Genomic DNA, 27,599 nt, shown 5'->3' on the forward strand with positions numbered 1-27,599 from the left:
TAATTCAAAAACATTTTTATTTTAATGATCATTTTGTACATTGCATATATTGTGCATGAACGAAAAAAGCATTTCTTTCTGCTACAAAGTTATAATTTTTCTATTACAAAATGAAGCTATTGCATATGTACAATAAAAAAAAAATATAAAACAAACCAATGAATGAGAAAATGGTATGAATATATACATCACTTCACTGTAAGCGATTTTATTTATCACTAGCAAAATTTAGACGATGTTTTAGATTCTGCAAAACATCGAATATTTTAACAGTACGTTTTATTTATATTCACAGAATAAATGGATGTGAAGGAACAAGGAATTCAAAAAATAATTAATTTTTCAGTATCTTAACTCCTTGCTTATTAATAGATAGAACCGGTAAATATTGACAGAACATAGTTTGTCCGTCTCCTTTCAAAAGAATTTTTTGAAAGTCACAAAGAATTCTTCCCTAGGAAAAAAAATTTTTCCCTTCGGGCTCAGCAGACTGCCGAGATTACATCTCACATATTTTGTGCGTTAATTACTCATTTTTGAGTAAGGCTAGTCTCCCATGAATCATTTATTTATTATAAATCGATTCCATTAAGTAACTTCTGCTAACCCACTAAGCAGTATAATCAATTTTGCTATTTCTGTTGAATTAGCTATGAATAATAGAACATACTTGTTCTGTCTTTCATGAAAAAGATCTATTTAAGAAAAAAACATTCGTAAATTGAAAAATTAAATCTGAAAATTTTTTCGCTCTTCAACTAAATTCTTGACTGCGGCATTTACTAGCAGAGACATCATTAGAGGAGCAGGGGAAAAAATTGAAATAGTTCAACGTGCTATCGTTATATTGTGTTTATTAGCGATAAAAATAATGCAAACAAAACAAAACGAGTAATGTATGCACGCCGTTTATAGGAGGAAATTTGGCTGCTACGAACAACTGAAAATGGCACTAATTATTTAAAAAAAAAAATACCGTGTTAAAGAAAATACAGTTACAATAGAACACATATTTTGTTCCTTTATTTTTTTCAGTTCGAAAAACCATTAACTGACCTTACAGTTAATATATTTCTTAATTTTGTACCGTATAAGTACTTTATAGATTGCTGTTTTAGCAAAAACTAAATTTATCCTATGGCACTTTTAATTTTTAGTTGCAAACACTTTGTATTTCACTAATATATGTAACACTAATACATATATTAGTGTTAATATGTACACTAAAATGTAGTGTACATATTAACATTTCAGCAACAGTCAAGTTCGTTTCAAATTGCACTTCAATATTATTATCATGCCTAGTAGAAAACGAACATGGCGCCCACATCAAGTTGCTAACAGATATAGCCTGGAAATTTACCCACCCTATAAAATATTGTTAAAATAATTTTAGTATTCGATCTGAAATTAAAATCCCCAAAATAAAGAACTACATATTCTCTAAAATAGGAGCTTACTATTTTTACATTTGAGATAGTTTGAAAATTCCACTTCTCATGGTGAATACCATTCCCGTTTATAGGGGGAGAAAAATCTATTTTTGCAGATCACAGACATTTTCTTTATAAATTATATACAAAACTACACTGGCCAAATGAATACAAATACCTCCATATAAAATGAATAAAAGATGTTACATATACAGATGCATAAATGGAGACAATGTGGTGATGCATGAATTTTCAAATGAGATGGCATTACACTGTACAACATTCACATACAAATGCTATTTCTCAAGACCTTTTTTCTTTGCTTTTAAGAAAAACTAGTCGTTCACTGTGAAATGACTTAAATGGCACTTGAAGAAATTCAACAAAAAGGAACATCAGTTGTTCAACTATTTCACTCTAGATGGCACTGTTTAGTTTCGTCCAGTATCGCTTTCCTTCTGATTCTTTTCCATTCACCGAGTCTTGGCACACAGGTAACTACAGGATTATCTAAAATCCAGTTCCCTAAGAAAAGGAATTCCCCGCTGCCTATCTTTGTTCCGCATTTCAAGTGTCTGTGCAGCGAAAGGTATTTTGCACCGTCGTCAAACACCTTTAGCGATCGTAACATGGATGGTTGGTTGTCACGGTATATTTTGGTAGTTCTCACTAAAAGTTCTGAACGTTGGAGATCATGGTTGTGATAGAGTGAGCTCACAGTACCTTCTAACACTGAAAGCAAAAAAAAAAAAAAACGGTTAAGTCGGTTACGGAAGTAAAAATGAAATCAAATATAGTAACTAAATAAAGCTCTATTATGAAGAGTACATAATTAATAATAATTTTATATTGGGCAAGTATGTTAAGTAAAATTTTAAAAACATTATAGATAGATGAATTAATTACAGATAACCCGAATTTGATAAAAGTGCAAAACAAGTATAGAAATAATTTAGGGATGAATATGTGCATTTTTAATAAAGAGTCCAAATACTAAATCGAACCCGGAAAGACCCGGGTTCGATTCCCGTCAGTGACGTGAGGAACTTTTATCTGGTCTCTTTCGACTAAAGGTGAGTTAACCAGTCTCATACGGAGGGAGGCTTTCATCTCTCAAAACAGGCAAACCGGTCCTGTGAACACACACACACACGGCTACAGTCATAAAATATAACTTTGCTCATAATCATTTCCTAGTATGGTAGCATATAGCTATGCCCACCAGCTGTATGACTCAGGGAATAGAATTTATTTTTGCATTTCACCGGATTCAGTTAGAGAAAAATAGCGAACAATCTCAAAACCCAACTAAAAATAACTCAAGTAAAAAAATAAAAACCTATAATAACTGGGTCAAGATCAACATTTTCATATCCAAATCATATGCCCGAATAAAAAGAATAATAAACCTATAATAACTGGGTCAGGATCCTGATATGCGACATATCTTGTTATTCAATACCAAAGTATAAAGGGATGGGCGAGTTACCGAAGCATTATGAAGCTGATTTTGACATTGTTTAAACGCTTTTCATTTTTCCTATTTCGGGTCCCACCTGTTCGTTTTAACCCTCTCAGAAAGTCCTTATGAAAACGATGGACAAATGGAAGATTTTTTTCCATTCCAAAGACAAATCACCAATCCTCTTACTTTAAACCCCTTAAGCATTTCAGACAGATTTATCCTTAAATAGGAGGAAGGGACGACGAATATTCACAGAAGAAAACGTTCAGGGGGCCTACGAGATAAGCTAGACTTTGTGACAGTACTGCTGGCTTTTCTTTTATCCCTCTGAAGGTCGGTGGCTAAAACCCCCACGTGCACCATCTCACTAAAAGCATAATACAGACCATCATCGACAGAAGCCTAACTGTGTTTACCGTAAATCTTCAATCCTTTCTGTGAAAGGGTTCAGAAAAGTCAAAGGGGGAACAAGGAAGCCATAAGAGTTTCAACGGTTCCTTCTAATCCTTTTTTTGTACTGACAAAGCTAATCCCTGAAACAGCTTTCCCTAGTGCACTACACCAAAATGTAAAAACCCATTCACTTCAAAGAAAACGGCTTTCTTGTAAAAGTAGAAGAACGTAGTTCTTAGGTATCCATCATAATATTGTGAAAGGTAATTCGATATCCTCAAAAGGGGAAAATCCTCTACTCTTGTCAAAATAGGTTTTCGAATTCAAGAAGTTTACGAAAAGTAGTCTCTTAAAATTAAGTAGAAATGAGCGAATCTTCCCTTTCTTGTATTTTAAATGAGCTAAATCAAACCATTTACGATTGACTTGAACCAATCAACGCTTAGAATTTCGGGTTGGGATAGAAGAAAACTTAAACTAAAGCTTTAAAAATTAACATTGAAAATCGTAACAAATATCAAAATCACTGCTTACCAAAATCACTTGTGCAATACGTTTGCAACAGTTCTTCCTCTGTACAGGGGCGACAATCTAAAAATAAAATAAAAATTCTTTAAAACTTGAACTAAAAAGAAAAAAAAATTCGCGGAGCTTAATTATAAAAATATATTGCTTAAAAACAACTAAAAATAAGGTGAATATAGCACTTTATTAAATTACTAGTAACAACTATACCAATTCTGAAAAATAAAATCCAAATATATTTGATAACAAATACCATCTTTATGTTGAATGAGAAGACCTAAATACTTTTATTCTTAGGATCGAGGTTAAATCATTCTTTGACAATGTTAAACAATTCTGGTTAATTACTTTGTAAAATTCAAAAAGCATTGAATTTCCTTAATTGTCATCTCGGAGCGGCAGTGGGGATGAAAAGAGCTTGGAGCGCCACATGATATATTATAGACGAATTGCATGGAGTCCAGTGAATTCCCTAAGGACAAACTGTCTCAAAGAGAAAAAAAAAGACAAGTGGAAGAGGATAATATACAAAACAAAGTAAGATTACAAGATAAATGAGTGTCATACGAGACATTAAATCGTTTAATAGAGTTGCCATATTTCTGCTAAAGAACTCATCAGGACACGAGTCACGAATCTGAGAAAAGTCATTGATATTCCGATGGCAGTATTTTTTTTTTTTTATTTATGACTTGATGCTAAGGAACACAGAGATAAGATTTGGAGAAGAAACTGGAGCCGTTCCATTTCGTCTAATGAATATAGAGTAGGAAACGAGTGGCTTTAAACTTTGATGTTATCAGTTCGTTTATTTATTGTGGAAGTCAGGGCAGAGTTGGACTTTTATGGTTTGATAAATTATGGTGACTGGCTTATATTTGAATACCAGCTGTAACTTCTCTGAGAAAAGAGAGTAGAGAAAATTAGAAAAGAAAGAAAAGAAAAGAAACAAAATAATTTTAATTGAAATTAGGCATTTATTTATTGAATAATAAAATACAAAAAGTAACAAGGATTATTTGTCTAATAGCCGGTTAATATGCAAATCGAAACATCTTCTGGAAAGGCAAACACCCTCTGCTGAATTTAGAACATAAATATCAAGTTTCCTAAACGTACATTTACAGGTATTTGTGTTTATATAACATAATAACAATGCACGATGTTTTTAAAATGTTATCGTTGTGTACATAATGCAATAGATAAAACCAAAGATGTTAGTAAGATGGGTAGATAGCAATGAGAATTATACTTTTGATTAATTAGAGGATCGATTGATTTTTAATAAGGCCCAAAGAGTAGGGCCTTATTATGGCTGCAATATATATGTACGCAAATATTTTAAAGTAAGCAATAATCGCTTATGAAATGGCAGTTATTCTTAACCCCCCCCCCCCAAAAAAAAGCTCTTTCCTCTAGATGGAAGAGATTTAAACGGTGGGACAAGTGAAATTATGACACGCAGAGACTTCTGCTGAATATATATACATAATGTTTTATAATTTACACGACACAGTGACTTACGTTTATTAATGTTTATCGTTTGACTTCAAATAACTTGATAAATGATTTTTCAGAATCGAATCGGTGTATCAATCAAGTAGTATTAGTTTTCAACATTCTCGTATCGAAAAATAATTTTTAAAAAATTCGGATTTTTATGCCGTCACCCAAAATATATTTGATTATTTTTTTATGCCTTCACGCCATCATAGAAATTGGGTGTTGGCCGCGAAGCCCTTATTTTGATGACTTAATTCTTGACATATTCTGAAAATAAAAAATAAACGAATCTCTGTACTAATAAAATAATCAAAGTAATATAGAACAGTATTCGTTCTGGACCAATTAAAGGTTTCTGTCCTCAATCTGTGTAGGTCATTTGTTATTCAAACTTCCAATGACGTAGCCAAAGTTGTTTAGACAATAATAGAAGCTTTGAAAACAGAGTCTACCATATACATTTAATCTTGTAGCTTGCTAAGCAACAGCGTACACTTTTTCGTGAATTTTAATTGAAAAAAACTAATCCCTCGTGATTTTTTTTCTTCACCATTTCATTCTTTAGAAACACTTCTAACTCGTCTTCATTTTTGAAGAGACCCTTCCTTTCAATGATTTTTTTGTAAAACTTCAGTTATCTTAAAATAAGCGAAGCAAACTCTTCATGGCTGATGGAGAATAATTGTTTCCATATATATTACACTGGGAACAATGCGCTGCAACGAAAAGAAGGCCATGATCTAGGCTGAGCAAAAATTATACTCAAAATGTTCTTGTACTTGGAAGTTTCAGACCTTGAACTTTGCATGTGACATAATATTTCTATGAGGGAAAAAAAAAACTTTCATGGTCGGAAATATTAATTGCGTTGAAGATAAAATGCAGTCCGGTACATGTTTGATACACCTCTGTTGATACACTTCACTGCAACAGCGTGACCTTTGACCCAAGGTCTCCTGGAACAGGACGCAAATGTACGTCGACGTTCGTTTCATCCCATTCCCTACAGACCTCAAGAAAAGATCACCCGCTGTTATTTCTCATTCCACCGTAGCGGGGCGACTGGTGAGAGCCTCAACACACCAAACTGGTTTGGCCAGGAGAGGTCAGCACGTGCAGGTTAATATCGCCACGTCGGAGGGCGAGTCGGGTGTAGGTGGAGGGAAGGTTATGTTGGTCGTAATTTTATCGTGTAATTTCCGAGGCTAGGTCCACGGGTCATTACTTATTCCGTTGCCGAGGCTAACCGCGGAGACAAGGAAAGTAATAATGGTTCCATAGCTCACCGCCCTGACGCCATCTTGTCTGTGATGTGCATCGTAATTATGTGCATGCGCCAGGTCTAAGGAACTTTACTACGATTCATACAAAAGATGAAAATAATAAGAGACGGGTTTCGTGCTTCGCGCCCAAAATTTTTGCCTTTGTGCAAGGTTCTTGGGCTTGGCGGGTATAAAAATGAAAGAATGGAAAACTACCTGGGGTTGGCTGATGTTAGACAAGTTAACCCATAGAGTGAGATTGTCTTCTTTTCATGTTTTGAAGGAGTTGAACCTGTTAATGGTTTGATGAGCTAGTTTCTTTTTTGGTCATTTGTTTTTCTTTCACAAAAGAAAGAAGGAGGTGGGGAACAGAAATTTCATAATTTAGTTAAGTTTAAGACTCCTAGTTATTCTGCTGGTAGATGTATATAGATTTAGGCTGACGTGTTGGGTGTAACCAACAAAAGACGTTAAGAGGTTGACAGTATTCCATCTCATAAGAGAAACGTTTTGTCGCTATGGTAACAGGATTAACAACATCACATTCACTAAATATTGCAATCTATGAATAGAGTTACTGTAGCGCATATATTATGCTATAGAATATTATAATTTACAATATTTAATTACCAATTTAATACTACACTGTTAGGCGTCGCAGGACGGGTCTTAAGACAATGCAGTTGGTTAGTTTCGTAATTTAGAAGTCTCTAGTTCCAAATGACTTTTGCCACATTCCGAGTTACTAGTGCTACTTTAGATTCTACAAACTAAAGCTTTTTCTGCATTTTCCTAGAACGTCACGATTTCTTATGTTACTATAGCAACGCGCCTCTTCTCAAATCCGAACCACGGTTTAATGGAGCTACAAGTTTAAATTCAATTGGGAAAAAATGATTTGCAATCGGTCGCAGCAGCTATTGCAAATCAACCTGAGGATACAATTCATCTCAGTGATGCAATATCTAATATTGCATCACTGAGATGCAATCTCAGCATTAGGTGTTATACTTTTATTTCATAGGGGGCGCAACTATCATTTCATTTTATAGCTTTGCTGCTTTAGAGTATAAATGTCTTTGATTTTATCAATTAAGTTGTTATAAATACATAGCCAACGCAGAGATAAACTTTATTGAATACGAAATTAAAGAAAAAAATATATATAAAGTTATATATTTTAGAATGATTAAAAAAGGCATACTGCAAAAATTAAAGCATATGGGGATGGAAGTTGTTTTTTTTTTCATCAGAGGACAGATGAAAACCCAGCGGACACTTGCTGTGTGGAACAACGCTCCTGTTCTAAGATAAAATGACGAATTAAAGTTCAGATAAATTTAAACAATATTTCCAATTGAAAAATGACTCCTACACTGTAAACCGAGATCATGCAACTTGCCGTCACTCCTGAAAAAAAAAAAGGAACTTCTCATTTTGAAAGAGGTTGACACCATGTATTAATTACTCTCATTACCGTATAATTATTGTTCCGACCATAAGTGATACTTGCTCTGAGTCATGCATGCCAACTATTAGAGAAACAATTTAATGCAGTTATAGCTACAGTTTACCTCTGTGCTAATGGCAAAAATTCAAACTAAGTCTGAAAGAAACGAGGATGTGTCCGAAACCGAAATTTTTTTTTTTTTTAATTTAGTTTTGTAGCATTTTGTTTCAGATTTTGATACTAGAGATGTTATTAAAATTTATTGGCCAAATTTGATTTTAATTTCTGAATCTCATCAGAAAACTTCATTCTTCCATTCATGTTTAACCATGAAATTTCAAAAACACTTTCTTCAAATAAATTCACCATCTTGACTCATCTTCTCTATTGCCAATTTTAAATGGTCCAAAAACAGAGATATCATGAGCAGTAATCGAGTTTCAAAAATGTCAAATTACTTGGCCGCGAGAGGTCACTGATGAGAAAATATGTTGCATATCCTTGATACGTATATTTAGAACCCAATATCCCAAAAGTTAAGCGTAGAAAAATTTAGGCAGTATATAGTTTCGCTAATAAAAGCTATTTTTACTTCTCGCTACACAACAGTTCCATTAGGAATGTTCCTAAAACCATAAATATCTAGATGCTATTAAGAAGCAAAAACAAGTAAATGAGTGAATCGCGGCTCCTTGAATGCGACAGACATTACTCATCTGAACTGGCAACTATAATTCCTCTATTTTTCTCAAAACCTATTAAAATAAATAAGGAAACCGCCATCGGTCATTTCCTTTTCAACTTTAAACTCGCCGAACTAATTTCTCAGTCGCCTCCTTTTACATTTATTCTTTCTGCTCATTTAAAATTAAGGCTAATCATGTTCTTTATCCCCAAACTCTTAACCCCATCCATAACTAACGTGTTCCTACATTATTTCACATACAAGATATCTAACAAGCATATACTTAAGATCGAATATCATTATTTGGGAGGAGAGCTAATGAGATCGTGACTCAGCTTTGAGGTATATACAGAAAGAGAAACAGAAATGTGCAACCTACTGTAAAAGGCTTTCACAGATGAACAGAAGGATTCTGGAGAATGTTAAAGCGTATGGAAGAAACATTTTCATTTTATTTAATAAAAACAATTTTTTTTTAACGAATTTCTCTTCGTTCTGCTCAATTATCGTTGGTATCTGCACAAAGAAGACACTTAAAGAAACTTGAAGTGCAAAGGAAAAAAAAGAAAGACACGCAGAGTAATCTGGTGGGTGTGTCCAAGCGTGCCAGATGTGATACAGGTGCGATGCTTCATTTAACACGACCCCTTGTCGGTTAAGAGTAAAACGAATGTAGGTGAGGAATGCTAAGTGGCTCGTGTTTTTCCTTTTTATTGTATTCAATTATAGCGAACCTCACAAACTGGACTCATTACACAGAGAAGATATACTGGTACCAGCAATTAAAAATAAAATAGCATTCCTTTCGACAAGTTCCTACGAATTTAATCACAGATTATTGCGATTTAACAAGTTAGTAGAGGCAATTCAATGCACACCTCCTACTGAGGTGTGCATTGAATTGCCTCTACTAACTTTAAAAATAGTTCATACAAAAGGTCATTAAGGAAAAACGCCAGCAACGCCAACCGATCGGTCTGTTGTACGAAAGAACGTCTGCCAGAGATTAAGTATCCAAATACGATCATTAACTCTTGAGGAAAATTAGTTTTCCTTACTGTAGCATATACGGAGGGGAAAAAATTGTTTCTGGAGGAAATTAATCATTAGAAACTTTTACTAAGGTGACCAGTCAAAGGATTGTACTAAGATTGAGAACAAATATACTATAATTAAAGATGTGACTCCCGATAGGAACTCGCATATTGTTTCATAATATGTATTTCCCTTTTACTAGACAATTTCCGATCTATATGAATCCTTCTCAAGAGATGCTTTAAAGTATTAATAAAAATAAAAAGATTTTGGGTCCCTGCATTCCAATTCTTTCCTTAGATGGGATATCGAATTCAAGCTGAGACTCTGTACTGTCTCTATACTGTTTTCTTCAACCCGAGTTTGGATCACTGCTTTGTGACATGGAGTGTTGTCTGTTGAACGATATTAAAAAGGTCAGTACCATAAAATTGCGCACAACGAAGGATTTGCGCAATTGTCTAGAACATCGGTGTGTGTTCAGCAGTCATAATTTTGTACAGTTCATCGCTGAACCAACCAACAAAAAAGCATTCTCCAGAAATTCTCCCAACCAAACAAGGCCACCGGATTGCAACAGATTTATATATAACTCCGTGGTCCAAATTTGTTTACTCTGACCCATGCTATCGAAGATATGTATTGGTTGTTATTAAGAAATGCTTGTAGGTCTGCAACTCTTCTTGCAGAAGCTACACCACACCTACATTAACATGAAGCTATCTACGTTCAGTGTCCTGGCATTGGTTGCTTGCATCTCTAAACACAGATTTTCTAGGGTCTGCAGAGAGAGAGAGAGAGAGAAAATCCAACCTTCTTGTAGAAGGTCGGGTTCGTATTTTAATTATGATCAATCGTATCTTTTGACTGTTACTTGCTGGACTTTTCAGCTGACTTGAAAATACCTAATTGGTCATTCACTGTTTCTTCTGAAACGCTGACAAATTTCTGTGTCCACATCGCTCAGTATATTGTAAAACTTCATACTGAGTACTCGCATCCATTTTCTTGAAATGGCAGCAGTATCCCATCACTTCTGGGACTATTTTTTGTGCAGATTAAAAAAAAATGGCAATCTATGTTATCGATAACCCTTTTCTGACTTACGACTTTTATTTAATTTTATTTTTTAATTGTAATGTTTCCAGGTTGGATTGATCAAGTAATCACTTGTAGAGACACTCGGATTTCCAAGACGTTTTGCTAATTTATGAAGACCGAATCTAAATTCTAGAGCATCTCGGAAAATTCGGACACATGATACCAATACATGGCCAAAAATTCAAAAAGCAAGTAAACACGTTTTCAATCTTATTTACGACTTATGCAACTGGAGATGCAGTTTTTCTTCCTTTAACCACTTATCGAGATAGAAAAGCGATTTCTTTATCATCAATGATACTACGAAGTGTTTCAAGCGTAGCAAACGCAGAATATTTCACGTTTTTGCTTTAATGATTAATATACCAGTTTTTAGATGTAGAAAACAATTTAATATTATTGCAATAGACAGCAATGTTTATTTAATTGTTATACATTTAAAGTATGCACGATTTAACTCTATTTAATTCTTTTATATATCTAAACTGCATCACCATCCGGGACACTTAAGCGAAAGCTATTTCAACAGATAGCTAATGTTAGCTATCAGGTAATATTGTGACTTCTAAAGAGTTTCAGATACTTGCGAAGTTAATGGATCTAAACATAAAAAAGGAATTTAACTAAATTCCACAAGTCCTAAATGAGGTCTTGACGACTGGGATTTGACACTAGTTATGAAGCACTAGTACAGGTGTTTCCCAAAACATCGCTCAAGATAAACTCAAACTCAGCCAGCTTAGCTGCATTATGGAAAATTACGGACACAGAAGCATTAAATCGTTAAGTGTATGGAATTTCATATTGCTAATTACAGACGACTACGAGGATACTTGACTTATTTTTATTTGTTGTTTTTTGCACCAATGGGACAAATCGGTGAAATTCTTGTTCAAAAATACAGGCAGCCTGTATCTGAAAATGACAAAAATAATAATAAAACAGAAGTAGTTATTTACTTTTTAAAATGCAATAAGATATATTTGAACTCCTAATCGAACTGAAGAAAGTGAATCTATAAGCTTTTTAGAAAGAACTGTTTGAGTTGATTTTAATATCTTTAAGCAAAATTTCACAACTTCACGTTCACTCTATCTGATTTCGTTTCATTTGTATTACTGAAACAGACAAACACGAAATATAATCACACAGATTGAGTTTTGTTTCTATTTATAGCCTGTTGTAAAACCTTTGCATAATAATCGATTATGTTATGTCCAACACAACAGTAATAGGCTATCATACGATGACATAATCAGTTATTGTCTCTCTTAATTCAATTTAACTAAAAAAAAAGTCTTCAAGAGTACTATTGTTCGCATTTGCCTTTGAACTACATGAATGGAAAAGGATAGTCACTTTTTAGTTTTTAAATATTTTCCTTTGTAATGCTGCATAAAAAATGTACCGAATTCTGAACTTTTAAAAAAATGTAAATTACATTTATTTTTTTAAGTAAATAAAAAATAAAACTACATTTAAATTAGTAGTATTTTAAGTTATTGCATTAAATTGCCCCTCTGTAACCTCTTCATAATCTAAAAACTCCAACTGATAGAAAATAATGATAGAAAACTGATAGAAAATCAAAACTAATATATAACGATTTCTAACTCAGAAGACAACTTCCCGATCTGGCTGAAAAACAAAATTGTAGGCTTAACAATGGTTTTTCCAACTGCTCTTCCCAAATATTGCAAAATTCTCACGATTGCGCTGATCAGCTATTAAAGTGACATATCGTCAACTGATGAATGTCCAGTACGACAGCCTGGAGATAACTACGGAAAATTTATTCAAATAGCATAAAGAATTCCACGCATCATTGCACGAGTTATTTTTCCCATCAACAGTATAGGAAGCGTTATAAAGTAAAGTAAAGGACTGTATCAGAACTCTATCCAGCGAAGTTATCTTGAATCTAGACAGGTTATTGAAATTGTGCAATTCGTTATGCACAACTACTCTTGCGTCGCCATCATTATTCTATTGACAAGTCAGTTTACTTGCGACGTAATCAACAATACCAGAGACTCATATTTAGGGAAGCTAAAATATCCACCCACCCACCCACACACAGAGAGAAAATTGGTTGCTTTAACTTACCTTCCAGTTCGTTTCCAACGGACCTCTTTGAAATTCGTTGCAAATGATAAGTAAACCGCGATACTTGTTTTCGGAGATCATTTTTCACGGCCTCGGCTTCCACATAAAGCGCCACCTGTCCATTATGAGAAGTAAAGCACCGCAACAGTTCGGTAGGTTTACCATCATTTTTACTGTATAACAAATACAATTTTCTGTTCCCTTCTAAATATATACGACTACCTTCGGAGGTGCTTGCAATTCTTAGACATCCCCGAAATTCCTTTCCGGTAGTTCCAAAATGCAATACCACTCGAAGAGCCCCTCTTGGGTAATGCCATTGTATCTCGCCTTGACTGCATCTTAAATAAAGGGGCTGCACACCACGGGATTCTTCACTTTGGTCGAGACCACTGAAAGTAGATAAACAGAATAGTTTTGAGTATTTAATAAATACTATTTCTCTTTAATATTTTGTTATTATAAAGAAGGAAATTATGAATTTGCATTCGTATTGTTAATTAAAAAAGAAAATTGCTACTGTGAAATAGTGGCTAATTTACATTTTAAACACTAATTCGTATGTATGTAAAATACGAACCAGCTCTGATAGCTAGAAGTAAGGTTCTGGACAGACGGGGGTTGGACGCAACAAATTCAAGAGCGCCCAAGCTCTATTTGGGCTGTAAAGTCATAGCAACGAAGAAAGCGCCACACCACGTGAAAAACTAACATCTAATAACAAAATAGCAATTTTGAAATTTCATTGTTTGGAAAGCAATTTATGGAATGAAAGAACTACACTATACCGTTTCTTGATAATTTCAAATCACAATGGGGGGGGGGGGGGAAGCATACCTAATAATATTTCTCGAAAATTATTCCATAACAACATAGTATTACTGCGAAATTATTTCATAATCATTGTTATATATAATTAAAATGCGGATATAAGTACACGTGTTTTTACAACTGTAAATGCTCCCAACAAAATTCATGTTATTCTACTCGTAAAAGTATGTGCACGGATAGCAATGATCGCTAACAGAAGGCAATCGATCAATTATAGAAGTCGGAAGTGAATCCCACTTTACTAGTTTCTTTTTCATTCTTTTCTTTTGTAATTTTAGTATTGAAGAATTATCGATATCTTGTACTAATACGGTTAATTCTATGAATAACTGTTTTCCTTTCACAATATAAAGCCTTTTATATATATTTTTTTTCTTGGAACTGAAGATATGCTATACCATACTCTACAGCTCTTAAATTTTTTATAACCATACCATGGATTAAAAATAAACTAGTTAACAAATATCGAAAGGAGAACCATCTATGAAGTGCTTAAACATCTTTCCATTCTCTGTTGATAATACCTATCAGATTTAACCAACCGGTTGTCGAAATCATGTCCGAGAATTTAAATATGAATATTCTTAATTATATCTAGAGTTTATCGTATTAAACCAGCTGAATAATGAAATAAAAACTGCATATGATACAACCATTTTCTTCCCGGTTAAAGAAATTATCGTGCACTTCACTATTCAATGTATCAACTTGGAAATCCCACCTTTTTTTTTTTTTTCCTCCCTTCACCATCAGCATAAATATTTGATGTTCTTATCTCCTACCATGTCCGATTAACTACCTCATCTCTCGAGGCTTTAACCCGTCCAAACAACGAACCGAAACTGCAGGAGATGGTTGAGGCTATGCGCTCTGGAGATTTGCTTCAACGTCGTTTCAATAGCCAGAAGGCACAAACTAACGCGAAAGGACATTCTGACGCCACAAGCCTTCATTCCAACTTCACTCCCCAAGGCTAAAGTGGCAGGTTGTGGGAAAGTGCTCTAAATTATAACGTTTGACACAAGACCATTCGTACTCTAAACTGGCACTTAAGGATTTCGGAAGCATTTGTCTCCGAAGAATTTACGGACCACCATATTATTGAAATATCCTTAAAAGATTTTATTGGGGACATTAAAAACAATTCCCGATTGGCCCGAGAACATTCCTAAAATGTTAGATGAGATAAATTATACGATAATAGAAAAAAAATTAAGTCCCTTCTATCAGGACCGTATAAAATTGACACATTCCATTTGGTTGCTTTATTTTTTTTTAACACTTCCAAGCTCCTATCTTAAGTCCAATTTTCAAGGTGACCGCGTAGTACAGGTAAAATGCTACTTAAAGTGAATGATGGTCCACAACAGGTTTGACATAATAATCCAGGGCTACGTATTTTGTGTGCTTTTTTCTTTTTCTTGATCGCGGCACTTTTAGAGCTATTAAAAACATACAAGGGGTATATTAACAATGTCGAGTAGCAATTTTTAAAATTAACTTAATGCAATTTAATTAAAGTCTCATTTTTTTCTGTCCTTGTCAGCACCTGTCGATTGCTTGATTTTGTATGCAATTTTTACTTTTAGTCACGTGTATAAAATCACTTAAATCGACGCCATATTATCCTTGTTCGGATACGTTTGTTTTCCGAAAGATAGAAGAAGCATAGCTGAAGGCCGTATATTCATCTTATGAAGAATGCCTTTTTCAAACATGAGCTAAACTTCCGAGAGTTTCTGTTAAGTCATCGATGAGAAGCTAATCAAGCCAGTGAAACCCTTAACAGTTTAATAAATAGAACATAATAATCAGACAAGTTTCTGTCTTATGTATTAGTAAAATCATATGCGCAATGTTGGTGAAAAATTAGGGGGATGAGGGATCTGTAACAGGCAAACAATAACAGAACTGACTTTTCAAAGCTGTAGAGGAAAAAATTAAAAAGTTATTGGTTGAACCTCAGACTAATTAAACTTGTATAACTTAAATTTTATTATCAATTTAGCAAACCCAAGTTTTGAGAGAACGAAAAACACCCTAAAGAGACTCAGATGTTGGAAAATTCAATAGGAATATAAAAAAGGCACTCAATCAACGCTAGATGTATAAAACACTATTTCGAATTTGCGCCAAGAAGAAAATTCATCCATGCGTCGTGGTCTCATAAGATAAGACGCATTCCTAAACAGAATGGGAATCGGTTTTTCTTCTTTTACTACAAGAATGACTTTAAAATAAAGCATATTTACAAAACTGCAAATTAATGTATGAATAACTTGTTTCTGAAAAAAATATTTTTGTATAAGTATGATTATGCAGGAATAAGATACATTATGTGGAAAATGTATTACGATATCATATTTTAGGTTGTATATAATAATATGCACATCCTTTCTAAAACTATCGCTACATACATAACTATTTATACAGACCTATCGTTAAATGGACTATATGCTATATAAAACAAATACACATACTCCTGGAGTCGGCCCCACACTTGTTATATTGTCAATTGTAAAGTAATAGCCTTCGAAAGAGGAGTCAACAGGACTGCATATCAGCAGTTTCTGATAATTCATTCCCGATATTGGTAAAAAGATTAACTACAGGAAACATTATCAACTGTTGGAAATGTGCGGATGCCCACCTCAACCAAGGAAACCCAAAGAGGGGTGTGGGAGGTAACAGTAAAGGATGCTCGGAAGAGTGGTATGCAAATCTTGGCAGTCCTATATGGAAACGATCATCCAGAAGTTCATGAAAGTTAACAGGTTAATAGTAGGAAGCTGCGTAAATTGTGTTTCTGTCCACAAGGGGAGAAACGTCTTATGAATGATCTCCCCCCCCCCGCTCCGATAAACAGAAAAGCGTGATTTACTCTTGTTGTAAAGCTAGGACTACTAGCTGCAAGGATGAACACTGGCAGATATGCGATACTCTTGAATATGCTTCTTACATTTGTGATACTTACAGAGCATACTCACATCCCATTCAACACGACATTGCGCCATTCATATTGCAGATACCATTGCGACGTGGTCTGGGTAAAAGCGATAGGAAAAAATGCGACTGGCCTGCACCAGAGTTCCAATCTTAACCCAATAGAACACTTGAATCCAATGGCATACAGACTGGTGGCCATGGAGAAAGAAGAATGATCCAAAATACGTGACGTATGATCAAAAACGTGTAACGAGTATGATCACATGGGCAGAAAGTGATCAAGGCAAAGGCTCATAAGCTATTCGGATACGTGCGTCTGTGTAGCTTTAGATTTCTCTAAGATATAGTGTTATTCCGCTTATTTCAACATCGTGCACATTCGTTCTAAAAGTATAATTACACCAGGCACACAATCGCCGATTGATTTAATTCATCGGGACTGCGCAATGGTCTTTGATAGATAGTTGGTTTCGGAGTCCTTTGGTTAGAAACACTTTGGTTCGGATTCTGTCTAGAACGCGAAGAATCTTCATCAGGACTTTTCTATCAAACGTGAGGTTGAGTTAGCCGGTCGTATAAAGGTAGCGAGGTTTTTCGTCTCTCAGAACATGCAAACCGTGAACACAGTTTCTATAGATATGAGATACTACGAGTACGAAAATTAAAGGGAAACCTTCTATAATTAATTTTCCACTAAAGTAGAATTGCTACTTTATGTATTAGGTTGAGAGAAAATACGCTAAATAACACAATCACATTTTTTTCAAATGCCAGCATTTTAAGTTAACAATTACCTGCTGATGGATGACATCTTTATACTTGCTGAAGGAAAGCTTAGCCATAAAAAAAAAAAAAAATCTCTTTAGATCAAGGTTTCCCGAACTTTTTTTTCCCGTGGTCCGGTTATTTTAATACTTCATCTTCGTGACCCAATAAAATGCTTATGGCCAATAGGTAAAATAAAAACATATTTGAATGTTCATAGAGTTTTCATTTATTATTATAATAAAGAAGCATTTACTCTTACAAAAATATAAAGAAATTAAACTAAAGCCAAGTCATTTATTAATGAGGAGTGTGATGCTGTTGTTTGTTAACTAGAAATTTCAGGTTTGGAGGAAAAGATAACTTTATTCTTAAATCCGGTTCGATTTCCAATCGGGTTCTATATTTATTTTTTTTTAGAAAAACCAGTGTTGAAAAGTCTGTTTCACACTTATAGGTTGTGACAAAAGGCATTAAAAATTTTATCGCCTTTTTCTGCTAAAACTGGGTACTCCTGACGGCAAGACACCCAAAAATCCATCAGTGATATTGTGTTGAAGATGTCTTTAAGTGGCATATCACACGACAGTTCAATTATAGATGCAATATCTGAATCCGGCCATTCTATCTCAGATTCTTCGTTCACTGTAAAAGGGTTCCTTAGCCATGCTTTGTTGATTGGGGAGAAATATTCCTTTAGACTCGCCTGCAGTCCTAGCACATGTTCCTTGATAATAGCTGAAATCTCATCGGGCATGGAACTCATATTATACTCTTTTTGTAATTCTGTTATCTTTGTAAAAGATTAGTAATTCCCTGCTTCCACACGGAACAACAAATTTGGTTTTTTTGTTGCAGCTTCCACCTTCTCTTGCACTTTAAATGCAGTTCCATTGCTACCTTGTAATGTCAGATTTAAATTATTCAAAAAATCAAAAATATCACAAAAGGTAGGCAACCTTGATTAACCAATTGACATCATGAAAACTGTCTTTGGATTCAAATATTACATCTCTAGCAGTTGGGAGATGTTGGTCTAAGAACATTAAAACTTCATCATTCATTTCAATAAGTCTTCTTAAAATATTCCCTCTGGACGGCCATCGCACCTCGCAGTGTAAAAGAAGATGTTCACTCCCCATTTCTTTGCACAACGCAGAGAATATTCTTGAATTTAATGGACAAGATTTTATAAAGGGGTGGCGCGATTGGCGGCGCGCAGCCTCGCTATTAGTTGAGCTACTTTATCGCGAACAAAAGATACTCTGAAATGGCGACGCAGACGCGGAGCGTTTTTCGTCTCTATTCATTAAATTATTTATTCATTAGTCCCGATTACACGCTATTTACTTGTTTTTTTAGAGTTTCGTGAAGAAAAAAAAACCTAAAAACGAAACACCTAGTTTTCGAGAGTTTTTTAGGCAACCCGGCATTTAGCTTTCGTGACCCAGTGCCGGGTCGTGACCCACCATTTGGGAAAGGCTGCTTTAGATCGTTTAAATCTCTGTGCATCATTTAAAAAGCAGAGATAGTACTAACCGAAGATATATAAATATTTAGGCCGCTCTTGGAACAACAAAAAAAAAAAAAAACATTTAGAAACAACTTCGCGTGATCTGCTATTTTTTTTTCTTAAATAGTCGAAGACATTTAGTGCTAAGCTCTTCCTAACTGGCAGCTGTGAAAAATCTAATGGCCAATTACCGCAGGAATTGGGGTTTTAATGCAGAGCTAAAAGCGTGTGTCTACTTCAACTGAAGTTCTCTCTCTCTCTACTGGAATCGACAACATTTTAACATGACCTTGCCCCTGGTGACCCACCCTGCTGAGACACAACAAGTGGCGTTAACAGTAACATCATTCCTGGGGCGATTCTAACCCTATCTTCGACCTTTGGTTTGAAGGGATCGAAGTTCATACAAGACAAATATTTTTTATTCCACTGAATCTCATCCATAATAGATATCCTGTTGTCACATACAAGAAAAGTCAACTTGCTGAGTATACTGAAAGGGCAATTTAGATGGGCTTAGTTGCCTGATATGTAAGATGAATACAGCTTTAAAATATTAAGGGTATCGATGCATACAACAGTTAAATTTACAGTACTGCCAATCGGATTTTCTTTTTCCTGTGACGTCTGCTGCTTTTCTCATAAAAGTTGCAAATGTGTATAAGTGGCTTATTCCGTGGCGTAACTGGATGGGAGCGGGGGGGGTCCTCCCCGGGCGACACTTTGAACCTTTTTGTACTTTTACAGTTAATTCTAAAATACAGTCTCCAGAACTCAGTTCCAAATATTGTAATACTACTGAGAATTTTCTCCACAATTGCTGTAAGTGTTGCTAGTTGTGAGAGGAGTTTTTCTAAATAAAATTGATTAAGAATTACCTACATTACTATGAAATAGACTTCGCCAATGTCATCGATGATTTTGCTAACAGAAAAGCAAGAAATACAACATTTTAGAATGTTGAATTAGGTTTTATTTCAAAAATAAACATAGCGTTTTAATTTATTTCCCTATACGTCGTTTTGACTTTTTGTAGTATTTTTGGTGTGTATTGAGAGGGGCAGCAAACTCAGGGATCACTCCGGGCGACAAAAGCTCTAGCTACACCACTGAGCTTATTACATATTATATTAGCCACTTATATCGAATGGCCTTGAATTGATGTTAGATTCAAATATAAAATGCTACAGGAAATTTGTCACCACTCTGAGATTATCATCCCCCCCCTGCTAATTCACCTTAAGTGTCATAAAGTGTCCGTTGTCAAAGTGTCAGCAAGATATACGTTTGTATATCTTGCTGACACTTTGTTTTCCCTACTGTCCATAAATTTAATTAAGTATATTATCTAACAGGTGGTTGTTCAAAATTGCGTTTTAGAGAGTCGGGTGTATTTTTATGCATCTATTTCACGGTTATGCGCAGACCTACAGCGTATCATGGAAGCTCAGATCTGACGAAATAGGAAGACTACGAGTAATCCTTATTCCTGCAGTCTATCGTTTGTATATCACGTGTGTGTTCTTCTGAACAGTGCGCATGTCATGCGGGATGACAAATCCATATGGAAGAAAAATCTTACCACCACCGTATGAGACGCGCTAACTCACCCTGAGATGAAAATCCCTAATAAGGTTCTTTGTTTTCTCTTCACAGTTTTAAAGGGCATAAATCTAATTATAATTTGAAAAAAAAAAAAAAATATATGAATCATCATGATTGTTGTTAACATGGAGGGAGAGTCGAGATAATTTATGCCGGAGAAAAACTGTAATTGAAAAAAAAAAAAAAAGTTTTGGAACCACTGGCACAGATAACAGCGTCACTTAGTAACGTGAAAAGGTAAGTGGACGATGTAAAGCAGGCCAACAAAAAACACATTTGTCATACTGAATATCCAAAGACATTAAGCTGCTCGTAAGACCTTTTACTTGGCTTTTTTTTTTTTTTTTTTTTTTTTTTTAGGGGAAATAGGCCATTTTAGCATGATAGTACAAGGGAAGGCAAGGGGGGGGGGGAGAGAACGATCTATATCACATTACACTCTAGGTCACTGCACGTGTTGGACGCGTTTTTACATGCGTTTTTAATGGCGTGTTGTCATTCTATCGACGCTTCGCTTCATTTCGTGGAATGTCACTTTCTGTAAATCATTTATGAAGGCTTATTGCAACGGGGTAATTTGGGTTTCCCAGAAAGGCGACTAACAGAGAGAAAGAGCGCATGCGCGAGATGGAGAAGGTCGGGTAATTGAGCTCTTGTTTTAGCAAGCGTAGCAATGATCGTCAACATTAGTTTTAAAAAAAATAATAAAATATAATAAATTAGTTATTGGGTTGCCAAAGGGTCTACGATTAAGGAGTGAGCAGTGTAATAATGTAAATAACCAAGGAGAAGAAAATAATCCACGACTGATGATCAAATAAAGTTATCCTTAATATGAATGCAAGAAGAGATGCTAATAGTACATTAGATATATATAATAAGATCCGGTGGGCCAAATAACATACCTGCTAACATGTTTTTGAAATTTTTGACATCGTAATTTATCTAAGATGGTCCAGAAAATGTATAAACTTTTAGAAACAAATTTTGGGTACCTGTTAGGTACGAGACTGCTTAAATTGCATGCTTCTATTCAAACTCGTTTTCCGATTCATGGAGTTGTGATCGGATGGGCGGAAAGGTAGGTGATGGATGGAATGGCTGACAGGTATAAGACAGTGGTATGTGGTGGAGCAACCTCCACCGACATGACGAAAATGACTAATGCAATGTCTCAAGAATCAGTTTAAATTTAATCCGGTGGGCCAAATAACATACCAGCTATCATTGTCCGTGAATCTCATATTACTGTGAGACTAGACCACCCCTGCTTACTGAAAGGCTTCAAAAAGAGTTGATAAAGTTCCACATTTGGGGACGTATAGGACACTTCTCAAAGTGGGTTTATATCAGCTTGTATGCCGACCAGATCAGTTGCTATGAAGATGCTATACAGACTACAGCAGAAAATTTACGGTATTTCTATTTAATGTAATAATATAAAAGTCAATAATTCGTCTTACATAATCCATTAATATTAGTGGGATTTATTTTTCAGTGCAAAGTTTCTCATAAATGGTGTATTAAATCAAGATTTCTTAAAATTGCAAAATGATTTCTTATGATTCTAAAAACGGAAAATGTAAATCAATTAAAATATTAGAAAATCACTTCTCAATTTAAGAATGCATATTTTCGATCGTTTAAATGAGGAGAGTTCGCCAAGGAGGGTGTTCCTAATATAAGAGAGCCCATGACAAACAAAATAAAAAAAGACTAATTAAACATCTTAAGAAGTGCAAATTTTATATAATGTTCAGATGTTAAAGTATCACAAAATATACGCACTTCTTGTTAGAAAGGAATAAAAAATGGTGAAGCAATTATTTCAAGGGATTCTCACCCGTCTTTAAAATTCGCATCAGGAACTTCATCATACCACACTTCTAAAAAAAAAAAAAAAAAATGACGTCAGAGCAAACGTCAACTAACTAACGGAGTTCATCAGAACATCACCTCAAGCAGTGGCGCACCCAGAGGGGGGGGGGGGATCCCCCAAAGAAAAAAACACTAGAAAATTATCCAAAAATATTTTTCTAATTAAAATTCTTTTTTTTTTTTTAAATTTTATTTATGTTGTGTCTTTTATTTCTATGCTACTTATAAATTAGCGATCATTGCAGATGTTCAGTCACAGATCGTATGCGATTCGCAGTGTGTATTCTCAAATCATCTACTCAACTCCCCCCCCCCCCCACTCCAGATTAAATCCCGAGTGCGCTACAGCCTCAAGGAGTAAATAAAAACAAACCAATCCCTTTACATATCTGGTTAATGAATGAGATGATTTTGTAAACGAAATATTTAGATGTTACAATTTTTTTTTTAAAAAAAAAAGAAAGAAAGAAAGAAAGAAAAAAAATGAGTCACATGGTTCGCCGAAAAGAGAAAGCGGAAAAAAGAAATACCTTCAGCCGCACCCCAATTCTGACAACTGTACGGCAGGTTCGTCAGAGTAAGGATTGGGTGCTTAAGAGGAAATACCAAGAGATTTTTAGTCTAATAATAATAACAACAGGCAGAGATTACCGACTAAATGGTTTCGGTATTTTTCTTCGGGCGTCAGCATAAAACGGCAACGGAATCTGTAGTCATAGATGCAATCGATCACGTGACTGGAAATCTAAGACTCGCCAAAAGAAAAATTAAAATACCGAATGTTTTATTCCTTCTATAAAATATATTTGTAAACATAACAAAAAATCGTAATGTTCGTTATTATATATATTATTTTCTGGACAACGTAAAAAAAAAAAAAAGTGCTTTGAGCACTTTATTCAGGTGGATAAAAAAAAAAAAAAGTTCAACTTGGAACTTTTGTAACGTTTCCCCCCTCAATTAGGACTCATCTATATGAAGAATGAAATGACTACTTCTAGAATTTTAACTTTATAAATATCTCACGAAACGTTTTCACATTATATGAGCTTTTTCAACTTAAGGGAAGGTAGCGGGGTTTTTCCCTAGCGAAAACTCGTTGGTTTTTTATTGTTATTTTACTGTTAAAATATTAGTAGTAGCAGTAGATGACAGTGTGACGTATATGTAAAGAGGTAGGGGTAGGCAGTGGGGTGTGTGGAGAGGGATGGAGTGCTTCCCACAATGAGTCCTTAGACTCCTTGGAAGTGTAACAAGTGCAGTAGGTTGGCAAGCGCCCATAGGTTTTTGTTTATTTTTTTATTATTATTTTGAACGAACAGCTGAGAATTTTCAGTTCTTAAGAACTTCGTGAAGAATGCTGCTCAAAAGGAATAGAAGTGGATGGATTTTATGTGAAATTCTACTGGAGAAAGAAGAAATGGTAGATGTAGGTTGGGTAGCTGCTGTCCGTCTCCGAGACAGCGGTTGGAATGAGGCTGTAAGGAGAGGGACCAGCGATTGGCCGATTTTTTTAAATTTTTTTTAATATAAAAACATCAAGAATTTTTGGGACGTTTTTGATTCTGTTCTAATTAAGAGACTGATGTTGTAAGGTTGAAAGAGGCTAATAACTGAGTGGACACGCGAAAAGTAATGTCATGAGTGCCAGTGTTTTTTTTTTTTTTTTTTGGAAGTTGAAGAGAGGCAGATGTGATGGGCTTGTGCCAGGACTCAAGAAGATAAACCTAGTCTTATCTACAGAGCTGGGTACATAAAAGGGAGGTGAAATTTTTATTTATTTTAAAAAGTTTTTTTTTTTTTTTTGCTTCATTACTGTGTGCGTTTATCCAAAGAAGTCATCTTCGAGAAGTTGAGTTGAAATCAATTAGTCTAATTTCATTATCATCCTGAAGACCATTACTTTTTCAGTAAATTAATAGAACTGCTAATTAATTATTCAAGAAAATGCAATTAACAAAATGTATTTACTTAAATGACCTTATATGGATAGTGTTATTAATACGCTATTGAAAAATTAATAATGACTTGCTCAATAAAACTAAACTAGTTTGTACTATTTTCCCTCCCTTATGATGAGTCTATAATCTATATATTATAGATCAACCATTTGGATGTTAGTACATATTATGTATAACGCTTTATTATTCCTGTTATGAATAAAAATATTTTAAAACTTGCACGGTTCTTTGTAAACCTTCTAACCAAACGCATGCCTCCTGGAAGAGGGAAGCATGATGAAGAATTATCAGAATTATTTTATGAGATATCAGCTCGATTCTATTGGATTCCATCGTACAAAAACGATTAGCCCATTTAAATTTAGACCCATTTAATGGGTCCATCACAGTGATGTATACGTCAGAGTTTTCGCAAAATCTAACAGATGACAGCTTCCTTAGATCTGAAATTGTCAGCTGCATGAAACAAATTTTATGTAGCGTATGTTGTTTTCGGTAGTACATAGAAAACAACAGCATTATTGTCGGATATAATAGATCACGAATCTCTAGGAATTCAAATTTGTTAATTGAAGACCAAATGAGCAAGTACGTGCTAATGGTTATTGCAATTTACTTTTTATTGATCGAATATTGTGCTCGCTGATAAAGCATAACGTCACCCCCCCCCAATCCTTTGATAACTATTCATATAATCACTGAATAAAGAAATCGCAGCTAAAATGAGAACTTAACATAAATAATCCTGAATTGAAAAGAGTCGAATTAATTGAAATTTTCTTAAGGAAATATCAAAAGTAAATATTAATGTCCAAAGAAAGATCGTATGAAAAAATATTCCATAAGGATTAAGACTTAGATTATTTTTTCAGATAAATCAATCCGTTAAACAGAATGGGCAATTTTACAATATGGACGTGTACGTCTTCTATAAACACGTACAATCAGAACAAAAGTAGAGAATAATGGAGCGGCCTTTATCGTTAGATTCAAAACAATAAATCTTTCCATAAAGGAGATGCTTTAAGTCACATTTGGTCGGCAGTGAAAAAAAAAAAAAAAAAGCTGAATAAAGATTTAAATTCTGAGCTAGTAACAATGACTAGCCTGTGATGACAATTAACTAGATCAAGTCGCGAGCTTCCATTTAGTCTGTCATTCGCTATGCAGCAGGAATATTATTTCGTAACAATGTCGATGGTTAATCACGTGGCCAGTTACTCAATCATTTGTTAAAGCGATGCAGCTCATTCCTCACACAAACGAAATTAGAATTTGTCGCACAATATTTTCAAAATGAGTTAGGTACTTCATCAATTAGATTAGGCTTACCTCTGTGACATTAAAATAGCATGAGTAACTTGCATTTCAGTTACAAAAACAGCAAAATCATACTTACTGTAAATATGTTCATTGTAAATGAACAAGTAAATATGGCGATGAGAGCCTACAGTTTATTTAACTTTAAATTTTTAACTTTCGCTCGTAAACTGGGCTTTCCTCCCACATATATGAAAATCTGCTAGACAACAAATCCAAGTAACAGACAAAAATACTATTTGCCAGTAGTATATAGCGGTGTCGGATGGTGAATCATGCACTGGTGTGTAAATGATGGATTAAATAGAATGGGTGGGCTGTTTAGCGTAGAGTGCCCTCCCGGGATGAGGCCTTGGATTCCGTGGAGCTGTTAGGTAATAATATAATAAATGAGCCTTTATCCGATGGATGCTAAAATGTCCTAGTAAATGAGGTTTGTCATAATTCTTGTTACGAAACTTGTCCACAAACATGAGTGGTGAATTCTAAGTTATGTTTGCAATGAGTTCTCAAAAGGTAGACATGGGTGAAGAAGGAAATGGTTGAAGATTATTGGTCCAGAAAACGAGTACCTCTTTCCCCGAGTGAAGACGACAGCGTCATATGTACGGTGCAGTGCACCGTAATGCTAAAAAGGCATGTATGGAAACTGAATAACATTTCATAATTTCCATAACAATGTATTGCCACGACCTATCCAACTGAGGAGGGTGTATAAACCTTCACGGTGCAAATTATTTTCCCCTTTTTTAGTGTGCAGAATATAAATTTAGTACTCACAATTTCCAAATGGGAGATTTCTTTTGCAAGGAGATGAGAACAAGACTTGCTTTTCGTCTTGTTAAAATAGTAAAACATGTCGCAATTAAGATGGAGGCAAATATATATTCGTTATGGTTGTATGTTGTCTCAAATTTAAGCTGAAATGGATCGTGTTAGGCTTCATATTTACATTGTAAATGAAATGCACAAATTAACTTTACTGAATAGGGTGGGGAAATTTGATTTACATGTTTTTCATTTGTTTGGAAATACATCTGCAAATTCAGGAGCTTGTAATCGGAAAACCGGTAAGATGTACGGTTTTAAAATGCGACATTAACTAAGTTTGAAGACGTTATTCTTTCATTTTAATATCCTGATAATATTCACAAGTATTTTCAGTTTCGTGAAAACCTAAAAAAGATCCGAACAACGTCAATTAGGCTTAAACTTGCACGTTCCTAGTATTTTAATGCACAGGATTCATATCTCCACAAAAAAAAAAAAAAAAAAAAAAAAAAAAAAAAAAAAAAAAAAAAAAAAAAACGAATTAAGATAGATTTTCCTCTGCAAAAAGAGAACTGTCATCAAAATACTAAATTAATTATAAAAATTGCGTTCCTGTATTCCATACCGATTTTCAACTGTTGACTGCGTACACAATCAAGATAGGTTTGATGAATCAGCATCAGATGGGCCAGAGTTCAATAATACCAATTTAATCAGCGCATCACGTCAACAAGCAGTTCAATCAATGCTCAGAATAGGATATAATTTAATCTGTTTTAAAAAGATCTAACAATCAAAAATATATATTTAGATCCACAATGATTATCCAACTTCAAAACATGCAAACACATCAAATGCTTACCTTCCAACCCAATCGCAAACATCGGATGTAGGCCTACAGCAGAAGTTTCCTAAAAAGGATAGAATCACGACTATCATCAACACAAGCTCCGGGGCCGGACCACAGGCGACCACCGGCCGCAGATATCCCATCTGTCCACCTCGTTCTAAACTCGATACATCACCGCGCGGACCTCACTCAATCTGCTGC

At 34.7% G+C, this 27,599-nt stretch overlaps 1 protein-coding gene across 1 annotated transcript; it reads right to left on the minus strand.

Moving 5' to 3' along the window:
• On the minus strand, positions 1-27,599 carry LOC150108938 (meteorin-like protein). Its single transcript, XM_090404463.1, has 4 exons — positions 27,411-27,599; positions 12,959-13,350; positions 3,826-3,882; positions 1-2,165 (listed from the first exon to the last, which is right to left on the minus strand). Exons 1-4 carry the CDS (start codon positions 27,539-27,541, stop codon positions 1,846-1,848), a joined length of 900 nt encoding a protein of 299 aa, XP_090260589.1. The 5' UTR covers positions 27,542-27,599; the 3' UTR covers positions 1-1,845.

The sequence above is a fragment of the Typopeltis vanoorti genome, chromosome 2 (assembly GCF_054136105.1).
Source record: "Typopeltis vanoorti isolate ZY-2024b chromosome 2, IOZ_Tvanoo_1.0, whole genome shotgun sequence".
Taxonomy (NCBI): Eukaryota; Metazoa; Arthropoda; class Arachnida; order Uropygi; family Thelyphonidae; genus Typopeltis; species Typopeltis vanoorti.